This window comes from Populus trichocarpa, chromosome 4, assembly GCF_000002775.5.
Source record: "Populus trichocarpa isolate Nisqually-1 chromosome 4, P.trichocarpa_v4.1, whole genome shotgun sequence".
NCBI classification, from domain to species: domain Eukaryota; kingdom Viridiplantae; phylum Streptophyta; class Magnoliopsida; order Malpighiales; family Salicaceae; genus Populus; species Populus trichocarpa.
The window spans coordinates 5,929,419-5,945,526 of record NC_037288.2 but is presented as its reverse complement, the minus strand read 5'-3'; the positions used below and the strand labels follow the sequence as shown (position 1 = coordinate 5,945,526).

The 16,108-nt window shown below is 40.4% G+C and overlaps 2 protein-coding genes across 2 annotated transcripts in view; both read left to right on the top strand.

Moving 5' to 3' along the window:
• LOC7468359 (UDP-glycosyltransferase 88A1) overlaps positions 1 to 16,108 on the top strand; it is a 64,011-nt gene that overhangs the window by 41,472 nt on the left and 6,431 nt on the right. The gene's annotated exons all lie outside the window — the stretch shown is intronic.
• On the top strand, positions 4,167 to 6,223 carry LOC18097537 (UDP-glycosyltransferase 88A1). The gene has a single exon (XM_006384041.3). It carries the CDS (start codon positions 4,466 to 4,468, stop codon positions 5,918 to 5,920), a length of 1,455 nt encoding a protein of 484 aa, XP_006384103.2. The 5' UTR covers positions 4,167 to 4,465; the 3' UTR covers positions 5,921 to 6,223.

Here is a 16,108-nt window from a genome sequence, read left to right as displayed (position 1 = left end):
AGAGTCTTCAATTCGAACCCTATCATCGTGAAGAAGAAACATTTTTGGTTAAAGGGGATTGCCAGAAGGGATCTCAGTTTAACCACCACATGAAGATTTTAGCTTTGGTTGAAAGGAGTCGCCAGATGGGATTCCAGGTTGACCGAGCTACACACAGGCTTTAGTTCTGGTTAAAGAGGGATCAGCGAAAGGGATCTCAGTTTAGCCTAACTACACAGGTTTTTTGGTTCTGGTTAAAAGGGGATCGGCGAAGGGATCTCAGTTTAGCCTAACTGCAAAGAATTTTGGTTCTGGTTAGAGGGGATTGGCGAAAGGAATCTCAGTCTATCCTAACCACACAGGAGTTTTGGTTCTGGTTAGAGGGGATTGGCGAAAGGAATCTCAGTCTATCCTAACCACACAGGAGTTTTGGTTCTGGTTAGAGGGGATTGGCGAAAGGAATCTCAATCTATCCTAACCACACAGGTTTTTTGGTTCTGGTTAAAGGGGATCGACGAAGGGATCTCAGTTTAGCCTAACTGCAAAGGATTTTGGTTCTGGTTAAAGGGGATTGGCGAAAGGAATCTCAGTCTATCCTAACCACACAGGTTTTTTGGTTCTGGTTAAAGGGGATCGGCGAAGGGATCTCAGTTTAGCCTAACTGCAAAGGATTTTGGTTCTGGTTAGAGGGGATTGGCGAAAGGAATCTCAGTCTATCCTAACCACACAAGTTTTTTGGTTCTGGTTAAAGGGGATCGGCGAAGGGATCTCAGTTTAGCCTAACCACACAGAGACTTTGGTTCTGGTTAAAGGGGATCGGCGAAGGGATCTCAGTTTAGCCTAACTGCAAAGGATTTTGGTTCTGGTTAGAGGGGATTGGCGAAAGGAATCTCAGTCTATCCTAACCACACAGGAGTTTTGGTTCTGGTTAGAGGGGATTGGCGAAAAGAATCTCAGTCTATCCTAACCACACAGGTTTTTTGGTTCTGGTTAAAGGGGATCGGCGAAGGGATCTCAGTTTAGCCTAACCATACAGAGACTTTGGTTCTGGTTAAAGGGGATCGGCGAAGGGATCTCAGTTTAGCCTAACTGCAAAGGATTTTGGTTCTGGTTAGAGGGGATTGGCGAAAGGAATCTCAGTCTATCCTAACCACACAAGAGTTTTGGTTCTGGTTAAAGGGGATCGCCGAAGGGATCTCAGTTTAGCCTAACTGCAAAGGATTTTGGTTCTGGTTAGAGGGGATTGGCGAAAGGAATCTCAGTCTATCCTAACCACACAGGTTTTTTGGTTCTGGTTAAAGGGGATCGGCGAAGGGATCTCAGTTTAGCCTAACCACACAGAGACTTTGGTTCTGGTTAAAGGGGATCGGCGAAGGGATCTCAGTTTAGCCTAACTGCAAAGGATTTTGGTTCTGGTTAGAGAGGATTGGCGAAAGGAATCTCAGTCTATCCTAACCACATAGGAGTTTTGGTTCTGGTTAGAGGGGATTGGCGAAAGAATTCTCAGTCTATCCTAACCACACACAGAAGTTTTGGTTCTGGTTAGAGGGGATTGGTGAACGGAATCTCAGTCTATCCTAACCACACATAGGAGTTTTGGTTCTGGTTAGAGGGGATTGGTGAAAGGAATCTCAGTTTAGCCCAACCACACACAGGATTTTGGTTCTGGTTAAAAGAGATCGGCAAAAGGGATCTCAGTTTAGCACAACCACACACAGGACTTGGGGTCCGGTTGAAGTTTTAGGTCTACCACATTTTGAGAAGACCAGTTTCGGAAGACCAATTTTATTTATCTTTACAACACTTACTACGCAAAATCTTTGCTCCGTAAGCATTGTAAAGAGGGGGCAACTGTTGTAACCCATTTTTGGGTCCCCGCAAAAAAAAAAAAATATATATAATAATAAAGAGCAAATGGTGCCGTTTTGAACGGCACCATAAGCCTTCTTCTTCCCCTGGACGCGCAGAGAACAGGGGAAGAAGAAGCATTCCCCCCCCCCATTTTTTTCTCCTCTCTCTCCCAAAACCCAAAAAACCAACGACAACCCGACTTGTCCCTTCACTGACACCACCACGCCCTCACGCCAAAAGACCCATGCCCTACAGAGGTAGGGGCGGCTGTGCAGTAGCCGCCCCCATGCCACCATGCCCTTCACCATGGCAGGACAGGGCATGGTGGCCCTCTCTCCCTCTGCCTATAAATACAGAGGGAGTGCAGGAGGAAAAGGTGGGAGCTGGAACGTTTTCGTTTGAAAGAGAAAGTGAGGGAGACCGAGAGAGAGACCGACAGTTATTAGAGAGAAAGAGAGGTGAGACCGAAGGAGTGAAACACCATGAAAGAGCAAGGGACCGAAAATAGAAACTAGAGGGAAGAAAAAACAGAGACGTTGAGAGGGAAGAAAGGTTTAGAGAGAAACAAACGCCACCACCAGCAAACTTAAACAGAAAAAAAAAACGAAAAGGAAGCTCGGAAGAATAGAGGAAGGAAGGGAAGGAGAAGAGGGGAGCTGAAAGTTGACGGAGAAAACTGAGACCAGAAGAGGAAGACACAGACGTTAGTGTCGCTGCACCGCGAAGAAGAAGCACAGCCGCAGTCATCGAGCTTCCTAGTAGCTGCCACCGCCATCCTGCCACCATCAACGCTGCCAACGCCAGCAGAACTGAAGAGGAAGAAGTGGAGCAGAACAGAGAGAGGGAACAACGAAAGACAAAGAAGGGATTGAGAAGAGAAACATAGGAGAGGAGAGAAGGAAGGAAAACACCGCCGCCTTCCACCACCACTGACGACCACAACCGTGCTTTCCCGCTCCAGGTAACTTTCTCACCTCCCCTGTCGTTTTTAGCTGTTCATCTTCATTTTGCATGCAGAACGTGAGCAACTCACGTTCTGCAGCAAAATGAAGATTAATTAGCTAGTTATTATGCTGGGCACAGTAACTAGCTAATTATATTTTGCTGGTTACTGTGTGCAGCACAGTAACCAGCCCTTTTATTGCTTATGGGCTGGAACATCAGCCAGCCCACGCGGCTAGGCTGAGCCCAGCCCACAGTATATGGGCCGGGTCAGGCCCAGCCCAGGATGGTTGGGCCAGATCCGGCCTAGGTTTTTTTTGTTAAAAGAAAATTTTAAAAATACTTTTAGGAATTTTATAATTTCCCCGTATATTTTTATGTCATTTTGATTAATATCAAGCAGTATTTTTATGTCGCTAAAAATACAAAAATCCGATATTAAAATACCCGATTTTCGTCAAAACTTTCAAAATAAAAAAAAAATAAAAAAGAAATGTTTTTGTGCATACGGCCAAGTGTCTCAAAGCTAAAAAATCATGGTGTTTTTTTATATAAAAAAAAAACAATTTTTTAACATGCATTTTGGCTTTAATAACCAGTTTATTAAAGTCAAGAGAACATTGGCCAAAATTTCAAAAACAACAAAAAATTTATTTTTTTTTATTTTTTTATTTTTGTCTTTTAGTATCCGGGGTACGAATTTACACGTAAAACTTATTCCCGATATTAAAATAATAGTTCTTTTATAGACATTAGAACGATTAGGTTTTACCCCATAAGATAAGAACCTCCTTATTGAGGAGGGCTTTTCTTGAACCATAGATGGACCAACATGATGAGACCTTAGTTTTTTATCAGACAATAAAACAATGCATCTTACCTTAGGTAGGGCGTATTTGGGGTGCTAATACCTTCCCTTTACGCAATCAGTCTCCGTACTCGATCTCTGAGACCAGTTAGGGTTCCTAGTAACCAAAATACTAGGTGGCGACTCCCATTTTATTTTTTACCGCTAAGAGACAAAGAATTCCTTCTCCCCACATTTACCAGATATATATCCATACCATAAGGGTGGACGATCGCCGCGACGCCGCACACGTGCGATAAAAATTATACTAACTTATTAAATCCAATTAAATTAATGACTCGGTCTCGAGTGTTTTCTTCTCCGAGAATACTTACGAAGTGGTAGTCCGCGGCATTTTGCATACCACCTGTGAAGTGGTAGCTACGTGTCAAGGAAAGATAAACGCAATTGTCTTCTTTTGCCTTGAAAATTTAGAAGATGTATCTTGCGTACTAAAACACATGGATTCTGACGTCCTACTATATATTGAGGTTTAACTGGTAGCTAGGTTGCTACGATTTTATTGTTCTAAAAAATTTAGGTTGCTACGATTTTATGGTTCTAAGAAATTTAGGTTTAACTGGTAGGTTGCTACGATTTTACTGTTCTGGCAGAGTACAAGAAACGAAGATGAAAGACTTTGAGAACGATTATGTAGTAGCCTAGTAGGTATATAGACAAATCATTGAAAACTGGTGCAACATCTTCTATCTGACCCTATTTCATGCTCAGATGGTGTTTGTGACATTATTCCTTTCTTTTTGAAACTGCTCCACAGATTGCTTGCTCTCTCTCTTTCTGTCTCTCCAAGTACACACAAAGGTATAGGAAAGGGTACGAGCAGCCATGGAGGAGGCCATAGTTCTGTACCCATCACCACCTATTGGCCATTTGATATCTATGGTGGAGCTAGGGAAACTCTTATTGACCCAAAAACCTTCCCTTTCTATTCACATACTCATCACTTCTGTGCCCTATGATTCTGGCTCTACTGCCCCTTACATTGCCAACGTTGCTGCCACCATTCCCTCGATCAAATTCCACCATCTTCCTACTGTAACCCTCCCTTCTACAAAAACCACCCATCATGAAGAACTCACTTTTGAGGTCCTTCGCCTCAGCAATCCTCACGTTCGTGAACAACTATTGTCCATTTCAAAAAACTACACCATTCATGGACTTGTTGTGGACGCCTTTTGCTGTGCTGCTCTCTCTGTTGCCAAGGAACTCAATATCCCTGGCTACCACTTCTCCTCTTCTGGTGCTGGTGTTCTCGCTCTTTTCCTTTATTTCCCAACCATTCATAACACCACCACAAAAAGTCTTAAAGATCTAAAGTCCCTTCTTCATATTCCCGGTGTTCCACCAATTCCATCGTCTGACATGCCAATACCGGTACTTGATCGCGACGATAAGTCCTATGAGAACTTTTTAGATTCCTCAAGCAGCTTTCCCGAATCAGCAGGTATTGTTGTAAACACTTTTGCATCACTTGAAGCCAGAGCTGTGAAAACATTATCAGAGGGATTATGTGTACCCAATAACCGCACACCGCCAATTTACTGTATCGGACCATTGATAGCCACTGAAGGTCCTAAAGATGATGCAGGCACTCGCAATGGTACTACGCTGGAGTGTCTAACATGGCTGGACTCGCAACCAGTTGGAAGTGTTGTTTTTCTATGTTTTGGTAGTTTGGGGCTGTTCTCCAAGGAACAGTTAAGAGAAATAGCTTTCGGGTTGGAGAGAAGTAGGCACAGGTTCTTGTGGGTGGTTCGGAATCCACCATCTGATAAGAAAAGCGTGGCACTCTCGGCACGTCCAAACATTGATTTAGACTCATTGCTCCCTGAAGGTTTCTTGGATCGAACCAAGGAGAGGGGACTCGTGCTGAAGTCGTGGGCTCCGCAAGTAGCAGTGCTGAACCATCCATCGGTAGGCGGGTTCGTAAGTCATTGTGGATGGAACTCGGTGCTGGAAGCAGTTTGCGCTGGTGTGCCATTGGTGGCTTGGCCACTATACGCAGAGCAGAGGCTCAATAGGATCTTCTTGGTGGAGGAAATGAAACTTGCATTGCCGATGAATGAATCTGACAACGGATTTGTGAGTTCGGCCGAGGTGGAGGAGCGAGTTCTTGGGTTGATGGAGTCGGAGGAAGGTAAGTTGATTAGGGAGAGAGCCATAGCCATGAAAATTGCAGCACAGGCCGCATTGAAAGAGGGTGGTTCTTCTCGGGTGGCTTTGTCTCAACTTGTTGAGTCATATAAGGAAATAACCACAACTCCCTCTCATGCGCGGTAGGTGTGAAGATGGTGTTTATCCTGTGAAACTATGTCCTTTCTCATCTCAAGCTCATGCCATCACCTTTGCTGGCACTCGTGCCTTCTTTGATCGTGGGCGTCATAGGCTGGGTCAACCCAGTTCCAAACTTTTGTCTTTTTTTTTTTCATAGTTATAACTTACCTGTGTCGTCCTCTTAGTCTTTATTGTCCTGCGTTTCGTGTCAGTGCAGTCTTTATTGTCGTGCGTTTCATGTCAGTGTAATAAGTCGCATAAATTATCTTTTAATGTCACTTTCCTTATGAGTCATGCTCCTCTTGAATATTTGTATATTGATGTTTGGGGACAATCCTTGCGGTTCCCTCTAATGATGGCTACCTCTATTGATCGTTACTGTCACGGGCTAATTTTTTCTCCGTAAATAAACCCGTGCGACAGTCTAGTTCCCCATTAGACTTAGTCTTTCCTTGCCAATCTCACTCGTGTTTGCCTAGTAACTAAGTGTTTCTCTCACCCGAGAGGTTTCCCCACTTTCCCAAGTTAAAAGACAAGCGGAATACACAAGTAGATTGCACAACACAAAGCACACCGAAAATACAAGAAGAACTCTCAACCTTTATTTATCTCGTCAACAAAGGATTACACAATGTGTGCTATGCACAGAATTCGCATGCTACACAATCAAGCTTACACACGTTATTTCATGTCTATGCATTCCCTATCTCGTATGCTCTATATTCTATACATCTAAGAGCATCAACAACTATTTATAGCCAAGTATGTGAGCTGCAAGGCATACCCATGATCTCCTATTTTTCAGGACATAGTGGGGCACTTTCTCCCCTATGATCTTCATGATCTCAGCAGCTTGGAGAGCACTCCAGTTATGCTCCCACATTATGCCCCTATGATGCTGCCACTTCACCCACGTTCTGCCCCATGATCCTATGATCTAGGAAGACCATGACTGCCACTAACCCATGTTATGCATGCCCACCTGGCAACCCCATCTGCCAGCTCTTGCTTCGTCAGCTGTTGAGTCACTCGTATGCCTTGGACAGTCCTTCGGCCAAGTTTTAGATCATGCCAAGTCGAGCCCCTGACTTGCACAAGTTGGTTGTTGTGCGCTGCCGAATTCGCATCTGCGTGCAGGCTGTCAATGTCTTCGCTGCCGAATTCCTCGACAGCCCTAGTTCTCGTCAGCCTATGCCCCTGACGAGTTTTCCTGCCTGGCTTGGACATTCCATCATCAACCCTATGTTCGTCAACAATCTGCGCTGTCAATTTTCCTTTGACGAACCTACAGCCGCATAAATCTGCGCTGCCGATTTATCCCACTGTTGGCATGGCTACCAGCACCCTTAGGCATTGTTTTGGACAACCTGCCGAAGTGTGCACCTCATGCACATTTAACACTGTTACAGTTACCGTTATTATGTATTTTTTATTTATCATTTCGTCAAGTACTGCTGGTTCTTTCCTATGCATAACAAGTCGAATGTGTCTTTTATTTTTGTTCACTTTACCACTATGGTCGAAAATCAATTCTCTGGAAAAATTAAAAAAATTTATTCCGGCAATGGTGGTGAATTTATCAAACTTAGACCTATTCTTGCTACTCGTGGTATTAGCCATTTTACCACTGCACTGCATACTACCCAGCAAAATGCCACCGTTGAACGTCGCAATCGATATATTGTCAAAACAGTTATGACCCTTTTACATCATGCCTAAGCTCCTTCCACTTATTGGTCATATGCCTTGGCCATGATAATTTATCTTATTAATCGTCTCCCCATTGTCTTACACTCACGTCAAAGTCCCTTTAAAGTATTATTTGGACGAGTTCCTGACTATCATCATACGTTACGCATATTTGGTTGTCAATGCTACCCTTGGCTTGTTCCGTATCGTTGAAATAAATTTCAATCTAAATCTCAACCTTGTGTCTTTCTGGGTTACTCCCTAACTCAACATGTCTTTCAATGTTTGAACCTTCATACAGGTAAGATTTATCTCTCTCATCATGTCACTTTTGATGAAAATATTTTTCCCTTGACAAAGGCAACGCCTTCTGCCCCTCAGTCTACTGTTACACTGTGTCCTGCTCCTTCCCCATATTCTATTGTTCCTCCAGTCTGCATGGTTCCATTGTATAATCTTACCATCACATCTTCAGTGCCTGATGTTACGACAACCGTGACTCTGTCCCCTACACCAGGTATGGCTTCCTCTTCTCCTACTAATAATTCATCCTGCTTTACGTCTCCTCTACCCATAGCACTCGCACTGCCTACCCGTACTCATCTCATGATCATTCACACTCAAAATAATATTTTCTGTCATAAACAGCTCTCGGTTACCACCAAGCACCCTCTTGCCCCACCATTGGAACCAACCTGTGTCTCTCAGGCTCTCAAGGACCCTAGGTGGCATAAGGCCATGAAAGATGAATTTACTTTCGTAGTCTCACATGGCACTTGGAATCTGGTCCCTCGACCCTCTACTTCCAATTTAATTGGTTGTAAATGAGTGTTTCAGATTAAACATCATCCAGACGGTACAATTGATTGATTTAAGGCATGTCTTGTAGCTAAAAGGTTCAATCAGCGCCCGAGTGTTGATTATACTGAGACCTTCAGTCCAGTCATCAAACCAACCACCATTCGTCTCATCTACTAGCTTTGTCAAATAACTGGGCTCTCAGGCAACTTGATGTTAATAATGTGTTTCTTCATGGCCAATTAACTGAGCAAGTGTTTATGCATCAACCTGCCGGCTTTATAGATCAGTCCCATCCTCATCAAGTTTGTTCTCTTCAGAAGTCTATTTATGGTCTCAAGCAGGCGCCTAGAGCTTGGTACAATGCATTATGCTCAAGCCTTCTTGCATTGGGTTTCTTTAATTCGAAGTCTGACAGCTCCTTATTTATTTTCGATCAGGATGGCATTCTACTTTATGTGTTGGTGTACATTAATGATTTAATTCTCTCAAGCAATAACAGTACATTTTTGCAGCATGTTGTCATATCTTTAGGTGAAATATTGCTTAGAGGAAGGCTTGGCTTTTGTACAAAGCCTAGTGATATTGGAGGATTATCAGAAAAAAAAAGTTCTTTAATTATTATTATTATTATTATTATTACTTAATTTAGGATAATTTGTTTCTTTTATGATTTTTTCTTTTATTTAGTTTAGAAAATCAAGTATTGATGAAATTGATAATTTTATTTTTCTTAGTTTATTTATAAATTTTATTATATTTTTGGATTTTCTAGTTTGTTTAAGTTTGTTTTTAAATTTATTGAAGATATTGTAAATTTTTTTAAAAAGTAAATTGTAATAAAGTTTTCACTTCATGAACTAAAGATTCTTATGGTCTATCCTATTTCAACCATTGTAATCTATTATTATTATTATTATTATTATTATTATTATTATTATTATTATTATTTGCTATTGTTGTGTTACTTGTGTTGTCAGCAAATAAATTATTGGTACATTTCTTTAAAAATAAATAAATAAATAATAAACGCTGTTGCCTTACCTTACAGAACTTTGTAGCCTGCTTAATTCTCCCCCACGCTCCATCCTCTACTTATATAGTGCTTGTTTTTGTTCTCTCTCTCAAGAGGGAGAGCAGTGGAGGAGGCAGTGGTTCTGTACCCATCACCACATCGATGGGCTCGAATCGGTTTTCTTTTTCTTTTTTTAGTTAATTTTTTTTATTATCATTATATGTTTTATTTGTATTATTAAAATTATACTAACTTATTAAATCCAATTAAATTAATTAATGACTCGGTCTCGATTTTTTTCTTCTCCGAGAATACTTACGAAGTGGTAGTCCGCGGGATATTGCATACCACCTGTGAAGTGGTAGCTACGTGTCAAGGAAAGATAAACGCAATTGTCTTCTTTTGCCTTGAAAATTTAGAAGATGCATCTTGCGTACTAAAACACATGGATTCTGACGTCCTACTTTATTTTGCTTAAATTATTATTTTCACTGTCCTTGATTTTGTCCTGCTCTGATAATACATTTGGAAATACAGAGAAAATCATGTTTTTAAAAAATTTAAAATTTATTTTTATTAAAATTTAATATATTTTATATGTTTTAAATCGTTTTGATGTGTTGATGTTAAAAATAATATTTAAAAAATAAAACAAATATTATTGACATGCATTTCGGCATAAAAAATTATTTAAAAAACAATCACAACCACACTACTAAATACATTCTTAAAAAAAAAATTAAGTTTAACTGGTAGGTTGCTACAATTTTATTGTTCTGGCAGAGTACGAGAAAGGAAGATGAAAGACTTTGAGAACGATTATGTAGTTGGTATATAGACAAATCATTGAAAACTGCGTTGACAAAAGTCAGCACCAGGATACAAAATCAATCAATTAGAACACTCTGAATGAAATTCAATCCATGTACAGGGAATGGTATTTCGTTTCATTTGGGGCATCTTTTTCAAATTTAGTCCCCTATAATTGACTTATGTTTACTTTGGTCCTTGTGTATAAACCGCTTTTCCCCCCACGGTTTCCTGGGAAGAGACATGAAGAAATAGAAAGAAACAAAGTGTTGGGTTTTAAAAGTTTTTTAGAAAAATTATTTTTTTTTAATTTTTTATTTTAAATTAATATTTTTTTATTTTTTCATATCATTTTGATGTGTTGAGGTTAAAAATAATTTTTAAAAAATTAAAAAAATATTATTTTAATGTATTTTCGAGCAAAAAACACTTTGAAAAGCAACAGCTATCACACTCTCAGATACCTCCTATATCAATTTGTTAAATTGATTAGAATTGTTGATGGCTATGCCAAATACCTTCTTAATTTGCAGCAAAATGGAGATACATGACTGGATTTAAAAAAAAAAAATTAGAAACTTGGATTTGATTTTTAAATATCTTAAGGTGATTTACAATAAATTTTTTGCTTGGAATTAAATTCGTTTTTCCCCTCAAATGTTGTTAGTTTTCAATGACCTGGGGTGCGCAATGGCCTACGCTCGCTTGCCAGGGCCAGCCATGCGTCATTTGAATGCTAGCCTGGCTCTTTTTATTTTGTTTTTTAACTTGTTTAATTATTTTCATAAATATATAGATTTTTATGTATTCTTTTTATAAAATTATAAATTCATTTAATACATAGTTTTCTCCCCTTTTAGAGATTCACATCATTGAATTATATTGGGTTTTTATTCCAGCATTTGAATATAATAGTGCACATCTAGAAATTATATAAATAAAGTTTATTATTTCTTATCTCACAACTGACTTTAATAAAAATGAAAAATATCAAAATACATACAAGATATTATATATAGATAAATACTTTTTGAAATAAGTGTGAATATTAAGGTTTTAAAATTAACTGCTCTAAGAACATAATTTAATTATATATCATTATTATGTGTATAATTTATAAAATAATTTTTAATCGTTGTTTATATATTATTAAAAACGATCCAGGCCAATAGATTTAAGGTGTGTGACGTAATTCATGTATCATGATCTAGCCCATAGTTTCTGTGTCAATTTTTCTTTCTATTTTTTTTTTCTCAAGAATACTTTACTTTTAACTTCTTTTTTTTAGCAAAGAAAAAAAAAGATAAGGCTTTCATCATTGAACATTTATGGCATGGAGAGTTCGACACTGCTTTGCTTGCTTGTCTCTTTCTTACCTAGCACATCAATGGCCGAACAGTTGAGATGAGAAACAGAGGAAGGCTTGATTTTTGTACAAAGCCTAGTGATATTCGAGGATTTTAAGAAAAACAGTTTTTTAATTATTATTATTTTTTACTTAATTTAGGATAATTTGTTTCATTGATATATATTTTTCTATTTAATTTAGAAAATTAAGGATTGACAAAATTGATAATTTTATTTTTTTAATTTATTTATTTTTTTAATTTTTAATTTATTTAAGTTAGTTTTTAAATTTATTTAAAATATTGTAAATTTTTTAAATAGATAAATTGTAATAAAATTTTCTTTTCATCACCTACTATTCTTGTGTTCTATTTTAAATTCCATCACCATCATCTACTACTGCTATATTATTATTATTATTATTATTATTATTATTATTTAAATAGATATTCGGGTCAATTTGTACATATCTTAATTAATTTTATAAATTTTAAAATTAATAATTATATAAATCTTTAATAAATTTAAAATTTATAAAACTTAATCTAATAATTTTTTAAAAAATAAACCTAAAACCGTACTGGCTAACTTACCGGCTAAGCTACATTTTTATTTGCTCTTTTCGTGTTACTTGTGTTATCCAAGTAAATTATTGGCACATCTTTTAATAAATAAATAACTAATAAACGCTCTTGCCTTACTGTACAAAACTTTGTAGCCTGCTTAATTCTCTCCTACACCCCATCCTCTACTTGTATATATAGTGCTTGTTGTTGTTCTATCTCTCAAGAGGGAGAGCAATGAAGGAGGCAGTAGTTCTGTACCCATCACCACATGTTGGCCACTTGGTGTCTATGGTGGAGCTAGGCAAACTATTGCTCACTCATAGACCTGCCCTTTCCATTCACATTCTCATTGCTGCAGCACCCTATATTGCAGGAAGAACCGATAAATATATTTCCACTGTTTCTGCCAGTGTTCCCTCCATCAAATTCCATCATCTCCCCATTGTTACCCCAGTTTCCACAACTGCAACCCACCTTGAAGTACTCACATTGGAGGTCCTTCACTTCAGCAAACCTCGTGTTCACGAAGAACTCATCAACATATCCAAAACGTGTAAAATTCATGGTCTTATTATGGACTTCTTTTGCACTTCTGGTCTTTCTGTGGCCAATGAACTTCACATCCCTAGTTACTTTTTTATCACTTCAGGTGCTTGCTTTCTTGCTTTATATCTTCACCTCCCTACCCTTCACCAAAACACCACCAAAAATTTCAAAGATATGAAAGAGCACTTTCTTAATGTTCCTGGCTTGTTACCAGTTCTTGCTACTGACATGCCAAAGCCTTTTCTTGAGCGGGACAATAAGGCCTATCAATACTTCCTTGATTTTGCCACTCAAGTCCCTCAAGCAGCTGGGATTATGATAAACACATTTGAATTCCTCGAGTCCAAAGTTGTAAGGGCAATATCAGATGGGCTCTGTGTGCCTGATAACCCCACGCCACCGATTTATTGCATAGGTCCCTTGATTTTAGCTGATGATAAAAGAGGTGGTAGCAGCAAGACCAGTCCTGAAGATGCACATAAGTGTATTACTTGGCTTGATTCCCAACCAAACCAAAGCGTTGTGTTTCTTTGTTTTGGTAGCTTAGGGCTATTCACCAAGGAGCAGTTAAGGGAGATAGCTATTGGGTTGGAAAAAAGTGGTCAAAGGTTCTTGTGGGTGGTTCGGGATCCACCTTCTCATCAAGCAAAATGGGATGACATTAGCATGATGTAATTGTGACATCATCATGTACAGTAACATGGCCCATGATGACATCAGCTTGATGTAATGGTGAAGTCATCATGCACAGTAGGCATGCCATGTCAGCAGCCACGTCATAAACCAGTCAGCGTCTAGTCATCAGCCACGTCACCAGACTCAAGCCGAACTGAGCCGAGCCGAGTTGAGCCGAGCCGAGCCAAAAAAGAGCCGAGCCGAGCCGCGAGCCGAGGGACAGGATCCAGTGTAGCTGATCCTACGTGCAACCGGATCTGAGATTGAATCTGAGCCGTTGATCGGGCCAGAATTGTTTTGATCAAATCTTAGCCGTCTGAAGTGCGATTTGGACGATTTCAGACTTGTTTCCAGCTAATTTGATCGTTCCGGATGCAATGGTACGGTCCGATCGTTGAGATTTGAGACCAAAAGTGGCGGTGGTGAATTAACAAAAGAGATTGCCCGATCAGGAGGCATCTGAAGGTCATCATGGTGGTCGATGATGATGAAGAAGAAGAAGGTGCACATGTTTACCCAATTATATGTGCTGAACTGCTAAGTGGGGAGAATTTTAATTGCTTTGAAGGAAGGAAAAATTGGGACACTCTGGACACCCGATCATGTGGACGATTTGAGGTGAAGAGTGGAAATTGATGAAGACCAATCTTGACGAATCTAAGCACTGGTAGTCTCGCCAGATGTTGAGAAATGATGTATTAAACCAGTATATTCCAGATCACTTGTAAAGGAAAGCCGCAACAAAGCTAGCAAATGGTTGTATATACGGAAAGACAGTACGATGGATAGATATGGCCTAAGAAGTTCTGTCTAGGAGGTTGGGTTTTAAGCGGGACCAGTGTGACCCCTCCAATCTTTCCTGGGAACTTGCTTAGTGGAAGGATTATCCATCCGGTACTATTTTTGTATATATAACAGTTTGTAATGAAACGGTTGAAGACTAGCAGGATGACGGCACAAGGGAACAGTTGGGTTCCGTATGTTCAAGGATCTGATGGAGTGGTGATTTCTCCAAAGAAGTTAGATTCGGTGACTGTGATTTCTTGAGGGAGAATTGATGAAGACCCTGATAATGGAAGAGAAATACAGCAAGGGGATAAAGATTGGCACCCTATTATTTGACTTGGACAGGTGTTGTGACAGGATGAGCTGCTGTCAAACATAAGCAAGGAATAGGGAGAAATCTGGAGAACAGAAATTGCACGATGGCACACGGAGATTGTGCAGAGGTACCCGTAGGATCCAACGAGGTACTGTAATGAGACACCAGGTGCAAGGCGAAGAGGTGTTCCTAGATGAAGCTCAGAGCAGAGACTGTTAAAGTTTGTACAACATGAAGTCTCTTGTGCTCTTAATGAAGACAACAGGCGAAGACCTTTCCAATGCATGCAAGGATGGAAAGAGAGCTGTTGCAGAGGCACCTAATTGAGGGGGTGCAAACGCCTGTGATAAAAGGTGACCGTCTATGATTAAAGGCGAAGACACCAAAGAGAGTTGGTATAGGTGGAGCTGTCAAGCAGAAAGGCGTAGAAGCTCCAAACATAGAAATCGAGGTGGAGGATTGCGAGGAGTATACCACAACTTTCTCTTTCTATGTAATCAGTGGCAATGATCTCCCATAGTGCACATGGTGGTAGAGACTTTTGGAGCCACTTTGAAGCATCTCAGCTGAAGGAGGATGCGACCACCTATGAAAGGTGAAGACACCTTAGATGGAAGGTGTGTGAGGGCCATGATAGGAGCCTCGGATCAGACCGTCCCATGACAACGGGCGAAGACACCTTAGAGAAGGTGTGAGGGCCGTGATAGAAGCCCCAGTTCAGACCGCCGCATGGCGACGAGCGGAGACACCTAAAGAGAAGGTGTGTGGGCCACGATATGAGCCCAGTTCAGAACAACCCCAAAGCTGATGTGATGGCTAGATATGAGTGGACAGGTGTATAGCCAATGAAGTGGCTATGATGAGTATGGAGACAAATGCAGGATTGACTTTCATGGATATTGCCCCCATGCTAAAGATCAATGAGCTAGAAGACATTTGCCTTGGACAATAAGTGGATGACTTGTGGAGCATTAAGACGCGGCTGCTATGAAGGAGCAGAGGGCATGCGCAGGTTCCGAGAACGAGTTGACTCTTGTCAAGGTGGTGAGCTCGGTAATGGCATTGTAATACTCAGAGTATGAAGATAGATATGGATCAACCTTTATGGGCTGCCCCCATGGTTAAAGGTGGAGAGCTACCTGGACTCTTACGACTAAGAGCGGGAGACTCACGGAGAAGTAAGGCGTGGTTCCTAGGGTGGAACAGAGGGCAGGCGCAACTCCTGGATGAGTAGACTCTTGGAAGAGTGGTGAGCTCGTGATCATATTGAGATACTCAGATAATGACTGTCGCACTTGGAAATATAAATTTCCGTTTGAGGGGGTGTTGTAAGCCTTGATGTGAGGCTTGATGAATCATTCCGGACCGAGCATGGTTGATACGCTCGAAGGGGAATGTTGTGTCCCAGAGACAAGCGTTAACACTCTTCAGATGTGAAGTGGCAGACCATCTGGTTGTAGTGATCCTTTTGTGTGAGAAAAGGTGTGCTTTGGTGACTCTGGTGATGGTAAGGTTTGGCAAGTACCATGTAAACTTGGCCGAAGATGCTCTCAGAATGGTAAGCTTGGAAGAGCTGCAAGATGCAAGCCTGTGCTGAAGAAGCAAGAGGACAGTTGCCCCACATGAATGGCAAAGGGGGTGATTGT

Coding starts and splice junctions, on each gene's coding strand:
- LOC18097537 (XM_006384041.3), top strand. CDS start 4,466: ATGGAGGAGGCCATAGTTCTGTACCCATCACCACCTATTGGCCATTTG.